This window comes from Stegodyphus dumicola, chromosome 3, assembly GCF_044657685.1.
Source record: "Stegodyphus dumicola isolate Sdum_Otavi_A_Nest chromosome 3, ASM4465768v1".
NCBI classification, from domain to species: Eukaryota; Metazoa; Arthropoda; class Arachnida; order Araneae; family Eresidae; genus Stegodyphus; species Stegodyphus dumicola.
Genome location: NC_140770.1, coordinates 241,067,250 through 241,086,335, shown reverse-complemented (window position 1 = coordinate 241,086,335; position 19,086 = coordinate 241,067,250). Strand labels below are relative to the sequence as shown.

At 35.5% G+C, this 19,086-nt stretch overlaps 1 protein-coding gene across 1 annotated transcript in view; it reads right to left on the bottom strand.

Annotated features, from left to right (window-relative positions):
• The window catches only part of LOC118195689 (synaptosomal-associated protein 25-like), a 94,474-nt gene that overhangs the window by 10,121 nt on the left and 65,267 nt on the right, over positions 1 to 19,086 (bottom strand). The window contains exons 4-7 of the mRNA XM_035367019.2: positions 18,728 to 18,776; positions 14,138 to 14,255; positions 12,885 to 13,013; positions 11,263 to 11,407 (exon numbers count right to left, since the gene is read on the bottom strand). Of these exons, the coding sequence (XP_035222910.1) occupies positions 11,263 to 11,407; positions 12,885 to 13,013; positions 14,138 to 14,255; positions 18,728 to 18,776 (441 nt within the window). The remainder of the gene's footprint in view (positions 1 to 11,262; positions 11,408 to 12,884; positions 13,014 to 14,137; positions 14,256 to 18,727; positions 18,777 to 19,086) is intronic.

The following is a 19,086-nucleotide window of genomic DNA, read 5'->3' as shown; positions in this document are numbered from 1 at the left end:
TTCTTTTGTTCGATTCGTTATCACCATAGAACTGGGAGACGGGAGACTGACTGAAAAACAAAACCCACGGGGACGAGGGGTGAAGGTGAGAGGTCCTGAGGAATTGCTTTCTTTCTTTCTTTTCCACGTTTTCCTTTTCTCCTACCCGCTTCTCATTTCACCGGCAAGCTCTGCAGCCTTGAAAAATAAAAGCCCACTTGTAAACAAGATTGCCATATGCCAACTTCTATTTAAGTCTAAACAAACTGTTTTTTTTTTATATATATATAAATTATTTTTAATTGATACATTTAACATCAAAGCATTATACGACATATTAAAAGAAAAATTTTGAAGTCGCAAAAAGTAGCATAGAAAATGATGCAAGTCGCAAAAAGTAGCATAAGAAAATGATGCAAGTCGCAAAAATTTCGCAAAATCGCATATACTAAAATTTTAGTAGCACAAGTTTGTCAAAAGTCGCAAATTTGAGAAAAATCGCACGATCTGACAACACTGATCCAGTAAGGAAAAAGACCAGATACCAGTGTGTCAGGTATCACTTTGTGTTCTTTTTTCAAAAACTTTCATACAAAGACTAATATTTACCTTTTCATTTTCCCGAGATAACTCGGGATAGTAAACTAATATTAAAACTAAATGCTTTTACACAGGTAAAAAATTAAAAATTCAACTTAAAACTTACATATTTTGTTTTGTTTTCGTTTTCTTGTATTTAATAATAAAATTTTAAAAAATGTAATAGTTTTTGCAATTTTTTTCAAAATAATTTGTAAGGGAAGCGGTTAATAGTTGATACTATTAGATATACTACCTTTATAATTGTCTTTGAGATTTGGTTTTATACAGAATATTATGTAATTTAACTAAAAATAATCTGTAATATATAAACACTGCTAAAACATCCATTAAAAAAATCGCAAAAGTAAATTAAGTGTATAGCTATTGAATCTCTGTTTGCCACTGATACCTAAATACAAGGTAACTGTGAACAATAGCATTTTTTTCTGCTTCAAAGGACGGTCTTATTTTGAATGCGATTTAATTTCTACAGCCTTGTATTTTCCAGATTCTCTAAGAAGTATTCATCTGATAAAACTGCTTGAAAATAAAGACACATCATTAACACTGTTAATCATATTTTTATACTAATTATAATATGGGTTATTCATCTTTTCTGTGTTTTTTTTTTTTTTTTTTAATTTCAGTCGGATTAACAGTTATTTTGGTTAAACGTAGAGGTGTTTTCCGATATTCCCCCAGTTAAAAGGAAGTCTACTGTAATTTTCTTATTTGAATGAGAAAATTATGAAAAGAATGTAAAATGTGCCATAGTGTTTGAAAACTAAGCCTTGAACTTCATCCAAAAATTACCTAGATGAGGATTTGAATATATCATAAGACTTGCAATGCAACAAATGATACCAAATTATTATGTAAGGTACAAAATAATTTCAAAAAGTTATAATTTATGCTCGTAACGTTTTTTGCTGAAGTTTGCCATAAAAAAGATAAAGGATTTGTAATGTGATGTTCTCTTAAAAGCGGATGCAATTTTCTGCAAAAATTTAAATATTCATCTAATACCTTGATATGCAAAATTAAATTTCACGTAAGGCATTAAATTTCACAATCATGATGTTAATTCTTAGGTAACGTTGTAAGGATCTTAAGTTTTACTAACGTTTATTTTATTTTAAATCTTTACTATCACTTCTTATTTTCTACTTCCGGCCAGAATTAAAAGCTTTAACTTATTTATGCAAATTTGTCTTGAGAACGCCAAGTACTTAAGTTGTGGCTTTTTGACAAGCAAGGGAGAGAGGAAGGAGTTAGTAGAAGCAGGCCGCTTGCCTTAGCAGTTTTACTCGCTTGCCTTAGCAGTTTTACTCGGTTGCCTTCAAGGCCAGAGGTTTAATCCTCTTGATAATTTTAAACATATCGTAGTGTTAACAGTTCTCTGTACTACATACGGCCTTTCTGTTAATATACGGCCAATCTTCAAGTAGACACTTGTTTATTAATCCAAAGTTAGTTTAGTTAGAATTTAGTTAATATTTTTATATTCTTACGTTCAGACCACAAGTGGTTGGTCTCTGTATTCCGAAGTCCGGAAATCATTGTAAAGAGAGAAAAATAAAGGGTTTCGTATACCCTTCCTGTGTATCTTGTCTACTTCCCACATTTATTGAACATAGCTTTAGTAAGCTCCCTGTTCCGAGTCAGGTCATTTAATGTTCCTCAAGCAAGTAAGGAGGAACACTGAACCTGATAGTGGCGCCCGACGAAGAAGAATAACCATGGCCGAGTTTCAAGAAGAACCTGTGCTGCCTGCAGAAGCGGCTCAGAATCCAGAAATGCCAGCTGCCCCCCTGGAAGGATTTGGTTACATCGTCCAGACCATGCGCGCATCGATGAAACCAGAAGCAACATTTAATGGAAACTCACCGGTAACCAGTTTTTTGGAAAAATTGGAGGACCACTTCATGATGTATCCCGTGCATGAGTTCCAGAAAGTCACCTTAGCTACCAGCGCTTTGAGGGGCCAAGCGCTTAATTGGTTCAAATGTATAGGCAGAAGTCTCTTGGGTCAAGCGGGAAGTCCCACCTATACTTACGAAAATTTCAAGACTGCCATAGTAAAAGCCTTCCCTGTCGTAAGGGATCGTGCAAAATTAGAAACGGAACTTTTCAGCATATACCAGAAACGAATTGAAAATCTCTCAAGCTTTATTTTAAGAAAAATTCCCGTCTTCAAACTCTTGTATGGAAACCGTCCGGATCCTGAGATAATTCAAGTGATTTTGCCGAGGTTACTTCCCCAAGTACAAGACTTTATTGAATTAAGGAATCCGACTACACTGTAAAAGTTATTTGAGCTAGCAATCCAGTTTGAAAGTAGAAGAACGGCGGACATTGAAAAAAGACGCCAGTATGAACAACGAAACCAATTTGGTGCGCCAAGACCACAGCAAAGTCAAGAACACGGCTACGGAAGCAAAGCGAATCAGTGGGCAAGAAAACCTGAGTATCCAAAAACAACCGGCGAACGCCGACAGTTCAATAGTAATCCAGGAAAAAAGTCTGAAGGCCAGTGGAAAAAGAAGGAAAGCACGGAAAGGAAAAAACAAGATTTAAACTAAAACGGATTTCTGCTGACGGGAGGGTGCGGAAATCCGAAGGGCAAGAAAACCCCTCTTCCTTCAAGTTAAATACAGTGATGGTGAAAAATTTGACTCTTCCAAAGATTGAAGTGTTGGTGAATAACATCCCAGCCACCGCACTCCTGGATACAGGCGCGCAGTGTTCCTGTGTGGCAGAAGATTTTTAGGAAGTATTTTCGGAAATACCGCATATATAATTCGGATAATACGACAGTGTTAGCTGCGCAGGGAGAAAGATGCAAGTGCATAGGTAAATTATCGCTATACGTTCGTATCAAGGACGAGCAAGTAAAGATTATGTTTTTTATAGTAAAGAATCTGCAAGCACATATCATCTTAGGGATAGATTTTCTTTCAGAGGCAGAAGCAACACTGGATTTTAACGAAGCGTCCCTTAAGCTGACGATGAAACCAGTTCGAGAAGAGAAAACAGAACCACCAATGTTAAACCTTGACCACCTGCCTAAGGAAGAGCAACAAAAAATCCGACAAGTGGTAAGTGAATTTGCTTCGTTATTTAGTCATATTTCAGGATTTACTCAAGTTACTAACCATAGTATCGACACCGGAGATTCACTGCCAGTTCGCCACAAACCATACCGGTATGATAAGAATAAAGAAAAAATTATAGAGCGACACATTAGAGATATGTTAAGTAAAAAGATCATAACGCCCATCTCAAGTAGTTATGCTAGCCCGGTTGTTTTATGTGAGAAAAACAATGACTATCCAGTAACACATCCAAAAAGGTGGCGTTTTGCGATTGACTATCGTAAATTAAACTCCATGACTAAATATCCGGTATATCCGTTACCTATTATTGAAGAAATTCTAAGGAACATAACTTCTACCAAATACATGACGACTTTAGACTTAACGACTGGTTATTTTCAAATAGGGGTTAGACCGGAAGACGTGCCTAAGACTGCTTTTATAACCAAGTCTGGCACTTATGCATTCCTGCGTATGCCGTTTGGCCTTTCAGGGGCACCGGCAACACTTCAGCGATGTATGGACATTGTGCTAAGGCCTGCTCTTGGAAAGTCCACATTTATCTATTTAGACGATATCATTATTACTAGTGATAATCTGGACCAACATGTACAGGATTTAAGACAGGTGTTTTCATTATTAAATGAGGCCAGTCTAAAAGTTAATGTCGAAAAGTGCAAATTTGCAGCCCCTGAATTAAAATACTTAGGTTACAAAATATCTCAGAAAGGAATCGAGACAGACGAATCAAAAATAATCGCTGTGCAAAAGTATCCGCCGCCAAATACGGCGAAGAAGCTCTCTTCTTTTCTAGGATTTTGTTCATATTATAGGTCCTTTATAAAAGATTTTGCAGCTATTGCTGAACAATTGTTAAAATTAAAAAGGAAAAAGGCTAGTGGACGGCCGAAGCCAATAGTGCTTTCGAAAAATTAAAGCAAGCATTAACGCAAGCCCCTGTTTTGAAATTTCCAGAAAAGGATGAGAATTTAGAAATTTCAGCGGATGCTTCGGATTATGCGGTAGGAGCGGTACTTTCGCAAAATCACCAGCCCGTGGCATTTTTTAGTCGAACTTTAAATCAAACACAAAGAAATTATTCCGCGACCGAGAGAGAGGCACTTGCAGTTCTGTTAGCAGTGCAAAAGTTCCGAGTGTATTTTGGAAGGGTGCCAATAACAGTGTATTCTGATCATGCGGCGGTAACTAGATTGTACTCAGGGAAAAAGTTATCCCCAAGGTTAATAAGATGGGCACTCAAGTTACAAGAGTATAATCTGGTAATCAAGCACATCCCCGGAAAGGAAAATATCGTAGCAGATGCCCTATCCAGAATAAAAATAGATGAAGAAGGTAATACTGTAAAGGTGACAATGCTCACAGCATGTACAATAAATTCTCCAGAAACTGTAATAACCGAATTGGGTAAGGATCCTGAGTTTAGAAACATTTATGAGTATTTAAAGGATCCTGAAAATTTTAGCCACCAAGATATTGTGGCGATAAGAAATAGGGCGGCCCATTACGAACTAATAGATGGTCTTTTATTTTATACAAAAACTACAAATTTCAACAACGAATTTCGACCTGTTATCCCAGCTAGTCTTAGATTAAATATCCTGCAGGAGTTACACGACAGCCCTTTAGCTTCTCATGCTGGTATTCGAAAAACTATCCAACGCGTACGCGAAGCAGTGTATTTTTCTGAACTGCAAAAGTTAACAAGGGCGTATGTCCAGTCCTGCCCAACATGTCAAGCAGTTAATTATATTAATTTCCGCCCGGCCGGGTTTCTAAATAGCATTAAATCCGAATTTCCAAATGAAATCATTGGCATCGATTTATTGGGCCCTTTCCCAAAAAGTCAGTTAAATAAAAGTCGGTATCTCCTTGTTATGGTTGATCAATTTAGTAAGTGGAACGAAATTGTTCCCTTAAAACGAGCCTCCGCGAAATTAGTTACTGATTCTATTTTAAATAAATATATTTTAAAATACGGGGCGCCCCTAAAAGTTATATCGGATAATGGTCCTCAATTTGTAAGTAATATATTTGAAGACATGTGCCAAAAACTGGGCATACGTCATTTAAAAATGGTCCCGTATCGGCCGCAATCAAATATAGCGGAACGGGTCAATAGAAATATAGTGAAAATTATCTCTAGTTATGTTAAAAATTTTTTATAAAAGCTGGGATAACTATGTCAATGAATTAGCTTTCGCCCTTAGAACCGCAAAACATGGTACAACGGGCAAAACTCCTGCTCAGTTATTTTTAGGCAGAAAGATTATAACGCCGTTAGATAAATTATTTTATGTTCAACAAAGAGCCCCAGAATTTAAAATGGGTGATATAGAAAAATTAATTAAAGAAGCAAAAAAGAGCACTGAAGTAGCACAGACAAAACAAAAACTTTATTACGATTTGAAATGACGGGGAGTAACTTATAAAGTAGGAGATGAAGTATTAAAAATTAAGCATTCACTTTCTTTTGCACCAGAAGATAAAACCGCCAAATTTTTTCCACGATTTGAAGGACCATATGTCATAGAAAAAATAACTCAGGCTGTAGTGGTGTTAAAAGCCAGGAATGGTGAAACATGCTCCGCAAACATTGACCAGATAAAACCATTCTATGACCGTATTAAAATGCAAATATTTACAGATCTTTTGCAGGATCCGGCACGGCAGGCACAAGCTCCAGAGGTGGAACAACGACAATCACAAGGGCAAGCCATTAGGAGGCAGGAGCAATTGAAAAGAAAGTTTCCCCGTTGGAAAATTGGGAACAAGAAAAGGAAGCCGTTCCACCGACCAGAAAAGAGAGAGCACGACCACCCCCAGAATGAAGAAGGGAGAAGTACGACGAATGCAAAGAGAGCCAGGAGAAATAACGGCAACTATAACCCGGCTCCCAAACGGAAGATCTACCCTTCGGACAGGAGTCTAGCAGCAAATGTCGACGTATTGCGGAAGGAACACCAGCTGCGGAGGCAAAGAAACAAGGAAAATTTGAACAGCCAGCAACGAGATCCAAGCAGGAACGAGAGAGAAGTGTCCCGGTTCCGCCAAGACCAGCTGCCATCAAACGGCCAAGACCACAAGGCAGAGGCGAAAAAGAAGGTCTTCAAGGGTGACCGAACTGGAAGGAAAAGAAAGCTCATAGAGGAAGGAACTGAAGGGCGAGCCCGCACAAGAAGGAAGATAGCTAATCTTCGCTACCTTCCAGACTGGGCAGAAAAAAGAATGTCCGAATATCACAAAATAAGTAAAACTTTATGTTACTTTGCAACCTTAAGTTAATCTTTCATTCTTACTGCAAGTGGCAGAATTCAAGACGTTTTACCTCATGTGAGGTCTACCTTTATCGCCAAAAAGGCGAGAAATGAGTTGTTACCTATTTTGGTATTATGTTTTTCAATTACTCGCGAGTAAAACTAAAATTAATATATAATAGGAATGTGTAAATACTTGAATATTGTAAAAGTTATTGTATAAAATTTTATTTAAAAGATTCTGGCAAGAAAGAAGTTTTAGTCTAAAAGACTTTTGAAATGTAGTATTTCAATGTAGAAGAATTGGCACTTGCTTGGAAAAGAATAGAAGTTAACAATGTACTACTAATGTATGTTTTAAAATGCGTAAAATTTACCGCATGTTAATATGTTCTTATATACAATGTGAACTGTTATTTTAAGCGTTAAGAAATACTGTGATATGTTAAAAGTGAAAGTAATGCCAAAAATTTTAAACTTCTTCGTGTGACTGTAAAAAGAGAAAATTATTGTGAATATGTGTTAAAGGTTGAATGAATGTAGTTAGGCTCTCTGACGCTACACTGCAGAGTTAGCCACTTTCAGAATAGTACCTCAGGGTTTAGAGATGAATATAAGGTGTGTTATGAGGTCTTGTTATGTTGAATTTTAACACGTTAGTGTTTTGATTGCAGGCGGTAGTGTTGAACACTTGTACATAAACACATTCGTGTTTGGTGTTTTCTTTTACAACACATGTCAGAGAGCACGGGGAGAGATAATTAAATAAAGTCATGAATGAAATGAGAATGTTAAGAGAAATATAAATATTCATGTTACTTGCCATTTAGTTGTGTAACATTTCATTAAACTACTTTTCCTTCCAGATCTCTGGAAGGAACCAGATTTCAACTAGAAACTCCTGTTTAGATGCAGTACAGATGAAAATTCTTGTCCTTGGAGTTGATAATGTAAAAACGACTTTTTTTAATTTCTAGTTTCTAAAGAGAACTGTTTGTAAAAGATTGGCCTCGCGTTAGATTCTATAGCTAAAAGTTTTCAACAAGGTCGTTTTAGAACTCAGTTTCAAACTAATTAACTCTGGCGGGAAGTATGTAAGGATCTTAAGTTTTACTAACGTTTATTTTATTTTAAATCTTTACTATCACTTCTTATTTTCTACTTCCGGCCAGAATTAAAAGTTTTAACTTATTTATGCAAATTTGTCTTGCGAACGCCAAGTACTTAAGTTGTGGCCTTTTGCCAAGCAAGAGAGAGAGGAAGGAGTTAGTAGAAGCAGGCCGCTTGCCTTAGCAGTTTTACTCGGTTGCTGGTTGCCTTCAAGGCCAGAGGTTTAATCCTCTTGATAATTTTAAACGTATCGTAGTGTTAACAGTTCTATGTACTACATACGGCCTTTCTGTTAATATACGGCCAATCTTCAAGTAGACACTTGTTTATTAATCCAAAGTTAGTTTAGTTAGAATTTAATTAATATTTTTACATTCTTACGTTCAGACCACAAGTGGTTCGTCTCTGTATTCCGAAGTCCGGAAATCATTGTAAAGAGAGAAAAATAAAGGGTTTCGTATACCCTTCCTGTGTATCTTGTCTAATCTACTTCCCACATTTATTGAACATAGCTTTAGTAAGCTCCCTGTTCCGAGTCAGGTCATTTAATGTTCCCCAAGCAAGTAAGGAGGAACACTGAACCTGATAACGTTTTATCATAAAAAAGGGCAAATGGAAGATCTGTTTTCTGATCATACAAAACAGTTAAATGTTGGTAGATCTATCCACCAGTGATTGAATAGGGTGGTAGGTAGGTAGGTTACGGAGGACTGGAACGCCTGGTGTCTAACAGAGGTAAACAGGCATGTGTTCCACGCCGTCCTCTAACTACAGCAAAAGCTCCCTGGAGCCCCACGAGGCTGCACCAGGAGATTATTGAGGTTGTCGAAGGGAAGTACGACGGGGGGGAGTACGACGGTGTCAAAGGGAAGTACAAAGTCAAAAGGAAGTACAGTGATTGAATATTGGTACTTTATTCTCCGTCTGATATTTGGTAAAATAGATATAAGGTACTTCTCCCGCCTTCTTAGCGTGCTTTGGGGTGTAATGGCCAGCACACTCGGTGGGGATTCGAGAGGTCCGAGGTTCGAGTCCCGGGGAAGGCATTGCAAATTTTGCATGTCTCCAGCTTCCAAATAACCGAATGTCTCTACATAGATTACCGCACGCGGGTTTTATGCTCGTATAAGTATGAAATATAAGTCTTCGTCTTTTTAATGCAGGTTTTTCTTAGCACTTTCTTCTACATGCCCGTTTCTTTTGACATATTTTCTACGAGACCTTTCAACATAATGATACGTTTCAAAATGAATATGGTTCATTTTCGTTCAAAAGCATAAAAAAGGTTGAAAGAAACTACGTAATGAACTGTTGATAAAGATAGTATTTAATTTTCTCTCAGAATCTCCACAGCTTCGACGTTTGTTTCCATGGTTTTAATACAGAAAAGCTCAAATTATATAACACTGTCATGCATTTAGCGTAATACAACTGGAGGTCGATTTTGCTATATAGAAACAAATCAAACCAAATAACCTAACTAACTATTAAAAATATATATGTTTAAAATATGAATGTTTAAAAAATAAGCTATCGAAATTTATTCCTCTTTCTGAATATTGCACGTTATTTTAGAGAAATAAGGAGCGGGAAAAATTATTATGTAGCATTTATATTAATGGACGACCATAAAGTACAGAGAATAAAATCAAGTTTCATTATTTAAGTATTTATAAAAAATATTTAAATTTTTAAGTTTCCTTCATGTATAGCAAAGACTAAAAATGAGTGAATATCACTTGTTGCTTCTTCTTCTTCTGTTTAAGTGAAGACGTTTATTAGTATATAATAAACATAATAAACTTGACGAAATTGCTTTTAATTATTAAGATTGATTATGAATAATAGAAAAATATAATATTTCCTTTTAAAATGTTAAATTTCAGAAGATAAAACACTGCTGGCCATTAAAATTGCAACACCAAGAAGGAATGATTTGACGAATGTCAAAATCGCAAAAAAGGAAGAAGATGTTGGGAAGATGCAAATGATTAGTATTTCAGCTCATTTAGAAGATGCAGGACGGAGAAACAACATCTGAAGCACTGCATAAAAGAAAGCTATCTAGTGGATTTCTCATTCGGAAAGCTCTTTATTAGGTCGGGGTTTTCTCAGAATATCGTGTTATAACTCGAATAATAAGAAGAAATGTTTACCAGCAAGTGTCGGAATTCGACAGAGGTAGGATCGTTGCTATCGAGAGTGTGGATTATCCTTCCGCGATATCGCCCGTCGCACTGGTCCACATCCAGCCACTGTCATGCGAATATCCAATCAGTGGGTGGCTGAGGGTCATACTGAACGGCATCTCAACGCCCTCCCATGACTAATGCCTGACGGGACAGACATATTGTGAGGTCAGCCCTGCAAAACAGGACAGCCACATAGCGGACGATTACTCAGAAAATGGGCATGTTTGCAGCACGCCCAGTATCCGCTCGTACAGCGCGTCAACGTTTGCAGCAACGTGGACTATCAACACGGCGACTATTTATCCAGCTTCCCTTGACAATGCAGTACAAAGAAAGACGGCAACTCTGGTGCGCCGAACAATAAAGCTCTATACAGGAGTGGCACAATGTCATGTTTTCAAAAGAGTCCCGGTTCTGCGTGCAGTATTCTGATGGCCGCATACGTGTCTGGAGGCTCCGAGAAGACAGCACGTCGCCTGCTTGCGATCGATATCGGCATAGAGGTCTTGCACCTGGTATGATGATTTGGGCAGCCATTGGGCACACGACGCACACATCACCAGTTTCTATCGATGGTAATTTGAACGCATATCGAGAGATTTCTGACATATTGCGTCCTCGATGCACAGGGTATTCGATTGCTGCTCTGGCGTGCACGGTCTCCAAATCTGTCACCCATTGAAAAAGTCTGGTCATGGGTTGCTGAGAGACTGGCCCGCCACCGCTCTCCAGCTAATATGGTTGATGAAGTGTGGCATATACTTGAAGCAGCATGGAATGAGTTGCTCGTTTCTATCATTCAAGCCCTTTTTGATTCCATTCCTAACCGGTTAAGGGCCGTTTTAGCTGCCACGGGTGGCCGATGTTTCTAGTAATTTCGCAGTCCTGTAAACCCCCAAACTTCTTACAAATTTAACTATTTTGTCTTCATGCCATACTGTTTACTTGCAGAAAATATCGTTTTTGTATTTGCTTTCCTTCATGGTGTTGCAATTTCAATGGTCAGCAGTGTATAAACCCATTACTCACCTTCAAGTTGATCCTGTCTAGCTGCCTGTTTTGAGATTCCATTTCACTTCCCATGTCAATAGCCATGTTTCGTAAGTTTCCAATCATTGTACTAACTTGTTGCATATTTTCTTCCATCTCTTCTTCGCGAGCATCATTTGTGATCCTAGAAAAACAGTTGAATATTATTAGAACTACTGGAAAAGGCAATAAGAGTAATTTAATTAAAAAGGTACAACATTCAAATAGTTAAAAAAAGTGACATAGACTCTTGAGATTTGAAGGAAAAAATATTTAATGAAATTGCTTTCTTTTTCATTTTAACTTATAGTTCGCTTTCAAATCAAGGTAAACAAATAGGTAACGCACGAAAAACTTTTCATATATAAATAAACAAAAGCTCTTAAGAACTAAGGTGTGCATCTATTTATTGCCTGAGAGTTTTCAGAAAAATAATGCTTTTACACATTTCTTGATATTTCTTTTAAATGCTTGCAAAATCTTTTAAGTTTATCGAAACAGGAAACATGACAAATGAGCAGTGTCCTCGAAGGTATTCGAATTTCAGACCTTCCTATTACTAGCCACGACAAGCTTTCCAGTTACACTATGAAAACACATAGTAAGAAGGGTGGAAAACCTTATGTACGTATTTTGTAAACCTTTGGCGAATTTTTTATTAAAAACTCAACAGTTTCAAAGAGAGCAGTGGCAACACACTGTACAGAATAAAATATTTTTATCTCCAGCGAGCGAAACTGTCTATCAGAAATTCTAAAACTATTCTGTTTTTAAATATTTTTAACCCAAAGAAGCTTTAGCCCAAATATTACCGAAACGTGTATGTATGCGCAAATGAAAAAAAAAAAAAAAAAAAAAAAAAAAAAAAAAAAAAAAAAAAAGCCTCTTTGCCCTTTAGGCGTAATATAAAATTTGAAAGCTTTCAGATTTTTTTATTTGTCCGGTAGATTTTTTAAATTATCATTATTGTACTGAAAAACACTAGAAGAATTATTTATTGTATATAGTTACAAAAACATGTAAAACACACGAAACATTAAACACGATCTAATATTTTTAGTGTCTTAAATGATGCAAAAATAATTGAAATACCGATTTAAAAATTATTTCCTTTAAAAAATGAACATAATGTGCTGTTTTGAAATAATTATTTTATTAATTAAATGAATTCTTATAAAAATTTATATCCAGATAATTAGAATTAATTAAACTCAGTATAATAATAATATTTTCAGAATTTTAATAAGAATAATTAGAATAAAAATAATAAGAATTTCAGAATTTTACGTTTTTAATTTTAATGAAATATTAAAGAAAAGTTACAAAATGAATACTTTTTAATTACTGAAATATCAAGAAATTTTTACGCATTATGTAGTTTTGATTATTGTCTCAGATTATAGGTTTTTTAAAAACATGCTTGCAGATACTCTATCAGCAGCAGAATGAATAATTTAATACATTAATTTAAATAATTTAAAACACACACAGTAATAATCCTACGATACGTTGCCAAGATATCAGCTAATTATATGCAATACAGCTACACTCAACTTAGTTACCCCTAATTAGAAAATAAAAAAAATCAAATGAAATAAAAGCAGAGGATATCGCTGACATACTTAGCAATATATCCACCCATAGGCCCTGCTCCATTTCTGTCATCCATAACTCTCGCTGGCTGGTTGTTAACAACTTTGCCGTCTTCACTTGCTTTCCACGTACTTGCATCCTCTTTAAAATCCGAAGATCTGTTGGTGAATAGAAAAAATAAATAGCTTTATAACATACAAGACTTAAATTACATGTTTAACATTAAAATTTAATCAACGGCCAATTATTTCTCTAATACATGTGAAAACTGCTACATGTTTACCTTGGAATGCTTCTACTTTGTATATTACAGTGACCTTTACATGAAGACTTTATTTTAACTATATTCCGTAATTCAGATTGCCAACTTAACACAATGTAACTTTTCATATGGAAACTTTGCTAATTTCTTACTTTAATTATTTTTTTCTGGGCTCAGTCGATTATCAATTAATCGCAAAGCACAGAGGACTTTTGCTTAAGAATGGATTGGATTGGATTATTCGATTATGGCAAAGCACACGAGGGCTATCTGCCTAAAGGGAGGGATGCCTTCGTGGAGGACTTTCTAAGGGAAACTGACTCGTATACACGTTACACATGGGGAAAACCACGAAAACGCCCATGCAGCCAGCCCGTTCGCGGGATTCGAACCACGGACCGAACTACCAGTGTTCAGCGTCTTTACCGCTCGGCCGCTGGTGGGCCTTGCTTAAGAATGAATTATCTCCAAGAGAAATCTTTCACCATTGTTTACGTCAACGGGCGAGGAAATCTATAATATACCTGCCGCTAGTGCATTACGCCATTCAGCATTGAATAATGTGCCATATTTCTAAGCAGTTAGCTGCTTGGTCAGAAGCTACAGATTTAAAACACGTTAAGTTTTTAATACAATGCGATTACGATGATACTACACTTAAAATCGAATAGGAAATATAAATTTAGCAATGAAAATTTCATAATCTAAAATATCACGATTAAGATCGGTAATAAAATGCTAATATTTATTCAGGCGAATAATTACAACACGTAAGATAACATATTTTTTACGTTGTAATTTTTTATTAGCGTTGGGGAAAAAAAAAAGCAAGTAAGATACTTTTAAAAGAAATTTTGTCGAGTATTTTTCTTCTGCTTATTATTGGACTGAGTACAAAAATAGAAACTTAGCACTTTTATAGGAGCAGTAAGAACAGTTTTAGAAATTTTCGATACTTCTTAGAGATTAACTGAAAATTAAGCCTATTGCAAAGTTCAAAAACCTGAATTTTGCACGTACTTGTTACAAGGGCACACGCAAATACCACAGCATTTTTCCATTCCTTCCAAGTTTTTTTCCGCTTCCTTCATATCAGCGTTAATCTTGTCCATATCTTCTTCAATTCTATCCATTTGTTCTATAAAATTAAGTTTAGAATTTAATTCTTTCACGATAAATCAAATTTGATAAAATATAATTTTTAATCGCTTGCAACAAATAAACTACGACAGCTATTGCTAATCAAATTTCGTACAATGTAAATATTCTACGATAGAAAAGCACATATAACATGCAAAATATAATAAACTTATCATAAACTTTAATTATGCTGATTCACATAATGTGTTTCATTTATCAGAGTATCACAGTAGTAGAATTGCAAAAAAAAATCTTCACATTTGCAGGAAGTCGATAAGATGCGAGTCCGTACAAAAATCCCGACATACTATGTCACTTAAAATAATTACTGAATGAACTGGATTTTGTCTTACACATGTACGCCTGCCATTGTTAAAATACTTTAATTAAGGTTACCTTTATAGTCTGTGAAAATAATTTTTGTTTACATTGCACATACTATTATGTAAATAAAATTGTTCTTTTTATTTATACTATGTAATTGAATTAAAGTTTAACTTTTAGAAAATTTTCATTATCTGGCTACAAATTTCTATCAAGCAATAAAAAATCAATTTAAAAATTGTTTGAAAAGTTGGTAAAAAAAAATTTAAACTTTTTGTTTATTTTCCTCAAACAGAAAATTTTATTCCTTACATCTTCTAAAATACAAGAAAAGTAGCATGTATATCAGTGAATGCAAATATCTTTAGGACCAAAAATAATAATGTTTCATGCTTAGATAATGACTGGCGCTAAAAGTAACGGCTTAATGCTAAATTCTCTCGAAAGCTTATATATTATTATACATATGAAAGTATGTATTATTATTATATATAAATATAAAAAAATTATATATAGTTTATATATTATTACATATATAAGTGGAATGCATACATTATCATAAATAAAGCTTATGTATACTGTTACGGATTTTGTATTTAGCTTGCTGTTTTTAGTAGAAATATAATTAAAATTGCTTTATTTCCCTGTGCAATGCAGCGGACGAGTTTTAAGAAAAAACTACATCGAAAAAACGTAAAAACGCAGGAGCACGCGCATTTAACATTTAGTGAATAGATATCTGGTAACTGTACTCTTTTGCTTTCCAAAAACCTCGAGAAAATACCAGAATGTTCTCGTGCTTGATTAAAAGCTTATAAAAGCCGGAGGAAAAAAATCTCAGTTCACTTGTTTACTAAGTTTTTGTTGTTGATTGTACAGAATTCGAGGTGAGATCGGATTAGCGTTCTCTGAGTTTAAATTGTGTTCTATTTAAGTGGGTTTGGTAGTTTAAAATATAACTACTGCGTGATATTGCGATATTGTACGAATATCTGTGTGGAAAAAATTCAGCATTTTTTTTTTTTTTTTCTGAAACGAATAAATTTTATTAACTTTTAATCGGACTTGTGCGTTCAATCTATTACGAACCCGTACACACGCAACACATTTTGGTGTCAGACGTGGGATTTAAATGCCAACACAAGGGCGATGGAAGAACAATTGAGACAGCTCGTCACTACTTTTGCTGCATTCCAAGAAAAGATGGAAGCTGATCAAGCATCATTTAAAGAAGAGATTAAATCGTGACAGGAATCCGTTTATCAAAAGATGGAAGCTGGTCAAATAACGTTTAAAGATGGCATGAAAGTCGTTCAAGAATCTGTTAAGAGATGAAAGCTGATAAAGAAGAAATGAAAGTAGGTGAAGATGAAATAAAAAAAGAGATTACCTGTATAATAGAAAATAAATTTGAGGCTATGGAAGGCAGAATTGACGCAGATGAAAATAAAGTTTGACACATTGAAGAAAGAGTTTCTTCTGTAAAGGAACAAATAGAAGAAATTCTTCTGTGAAAGAACAAATAGAAGAAAGAGTTTCTCCTGTGGAGCAACGAAGCAAAAGAAGAGTTTCTGCCGTCCAACAGAAAATTGATGACAGGGTTTCTGCTGCCGTCGCCAAAGAAGCTGACACCTTAAAAACATGCGTAAGAACAGCAGGAAACAATTCTGAAGGTTTAAAATGTTTACCCATGCCTGCTTGTCCCTCACTGAAGTTATCCACGTATGATGGGAAAACCTCCTGGCAAGTATATAAGACACAATTTTCTATCGTTGCGGATGCCAATGGATGGGATTGCAAAGCTAAGGCCGGTCATCTCGCCTCTTCTTTGAGAGCAGACGCAGCAGATATGCTTCAGACTCTTCCTGAAAACCAAAGGCTATATTTCGAAGCTCTATCCGGTGTATTGGAGCTGCGCTTTGGGGGAGAAATGTTTGAAAGACTACGGCAGGCTTCAATTAAAGTCCCGTCAACAGAAGCCCACTGAAACACTCCAAGAGCTCTCCACGGATGTTGAAAGAAACCAGGGAAATTTTGTCCCTCCAGTACTTTATCGATGGCATCCGGAATCCCGAAATACAGAAAGCTCTGAGAATGGCAGACATCAAGGACTTAAAAAGCGCTCTAGTGTACGCCATGAATTTCGAGGCAGAGCAGCAAGCAACTCGTGGAAACCGCCATCCAATCAGAGTTGCTCAAGTCCAGGAGCCAGTGGATCAAGTCCATGCTTGTCTAGACGTTTTAACTAGACAGCTCAATGTCTTAAGGCGAAATATCGGTGACAAGAAACCGAGCGTAAAGTTTTGGAACTGTGGTGCTTAAAGGCACATACGAAGGAACTGCAGAACGCCCCAGACCACAGAAAATAAAACAAAATGCTAAAATTTTTCCTTACTACAATATCACAGAGTAGTTATATTTTAAACTACTAAAACGTTAAATACAACACAATTCAAACGCAGGGAAGGCTAATCTGGTCTCACCGCGAATTCGCTACAATCAACAACAAAAACTTAGCAAACAATTGAACTAAGATTTTCTTCTTTCCGGCTTTTACAAGCTTTTTAATCTTGCACAAAAACATTCTGGAATTTTCTCGAGGTTTCTGGAAAGCAAAAGAGTACAACTAAGAGATATCTATTTATTAAATATTAAATTTTTAATTTTTTTCGGCATAGCTTTCTCTTAAAACTTGCCACGCGCTGCATTGCACGAGGAAATAAACAACTTTAATTACAATTCTACTAAAAACAGCAAACTAAATACAAAATCCGTAACAATACATATATTTATATTATTATAAATATAAAAGCTGCTTATAGGAAAAGTAAGATTAAGTTAAGCTCCAAGCTGCCGTAATGTCACAATTTTTGCTTTTCTTTCAATCTAGAAAATGCCTTTTTGCAACAGTGCAATGCAAATCAATTTGTACAGAAGATATATATATTTAGAATTCCTAAACGTAATATAGTTTGGTCGATATAAACGTGTAGTGCTTAATAAGTTTTTAGGGATAAGAAAAACGAAAATTCAACATTGCCCTCTCCTTAGGTGTTTGAGTTACGAATCTCGAACTTGCTAGTTGATTATTGTAATAATAAATGGATGTGTCAAATGTGATACCGCAATAACCCAAGGCGTGGAGGATGAAATGTGTGATCTAAAAAAAAATAGAATTAAAGTAACTTACCCCCAAAGGATGACACTTCAAATAATGTGAATTACGAGAAATCTTGACATCGTGAAATTTTAAATCAATACTAGTATAAATCAAGAAAACATAGCCAGACAGAAGACAGTGTACGACGTACTACTGCAGCAGTGAGAATCAGTTCTACTATTTCGAGTCGTAATCTTTCGTGCACAAAATGCGTAAAGTTCCAATCCAATAAATCTCAGGTCATCTTCGTTGCACAAAGTTACAAGATAACAAATTTGAATTTTTATAGGGAATGACGTTGGTTTGGCTTTTTATTCCAATATATTTTTGTGGTAACACCCGGCCAATTTTAGCATGAAGACGCAACACGTGCACGGGAATTCCTTTCGGAAACGTCTCAAGTCGTAAAACATCATTCATTTACCCCAGAAGTCGGCATCTAAGTCAATTTTAGTTGAATCTTTATACCACACACTATGATTTTTTGACAAAATGCATTTTCTTGAAACTATATGGAGATGGTCGTCAGAAAGGCACGAAAAGGAACAAAATTGCAGACACGCATCATCGGCGGTGAGGACGGACAGAAGCCCGCCCTACACCTTCGGAGTCTAGCAGCACAAGAGACCGAAAACCGGTTGTAATGTTCAATCTCGCTCTGTCATTGAGCGGTCGCAGCGAACAGACTTGATGTTGAATAAATGTAGAGGCTTGCCTGCACAATTATGCTAACCACCGATTATGAAATAATGTTTTTTAAAATAAACCCCGTAATTTTATGCATTTCTATGCTAACTGCGTTATCTTAATATTACAAGTTCACTGAAATGAAATTTTTTAAATATTTGGGATCACTTAAACTAGCTTTCATTTTAGTAAAGTTAACATGTTTCTTGGTGTAACTTTGATTTTTTTAGCAGATAATTTGAAAAATCGGGGAAAGTTGTAAAATTAATTTAATTTGCAACAAAATAAAAAGTTCTTACCTCCTTGATCATCAAGCGCGACGAGAGTTCGAATACCCGCTTCCTTGCTCTGTGAATTAGAAGAAATTATATATTATAACAAGTATTGCATTAAATACAACTGTTAATGTTACGAATATTATTTCTGGTCTTTGTTACACTTAATATAACGCAATGTCATCTCTTGTCATTAACGGCTATAAAAAAAGAATGGGTATTGATGTAGTACGATATATTTAAATATGAAGGTAAACATAAGTAATTGAGAACACATAAATGAAAATGATTCCATTCATTAATTTAATAACCTATTAAATTTTTAATTACATTTAAATTGCTTCTAATTGTACAAAACAAAAGCAGGTGTGACCCTTAAAAAG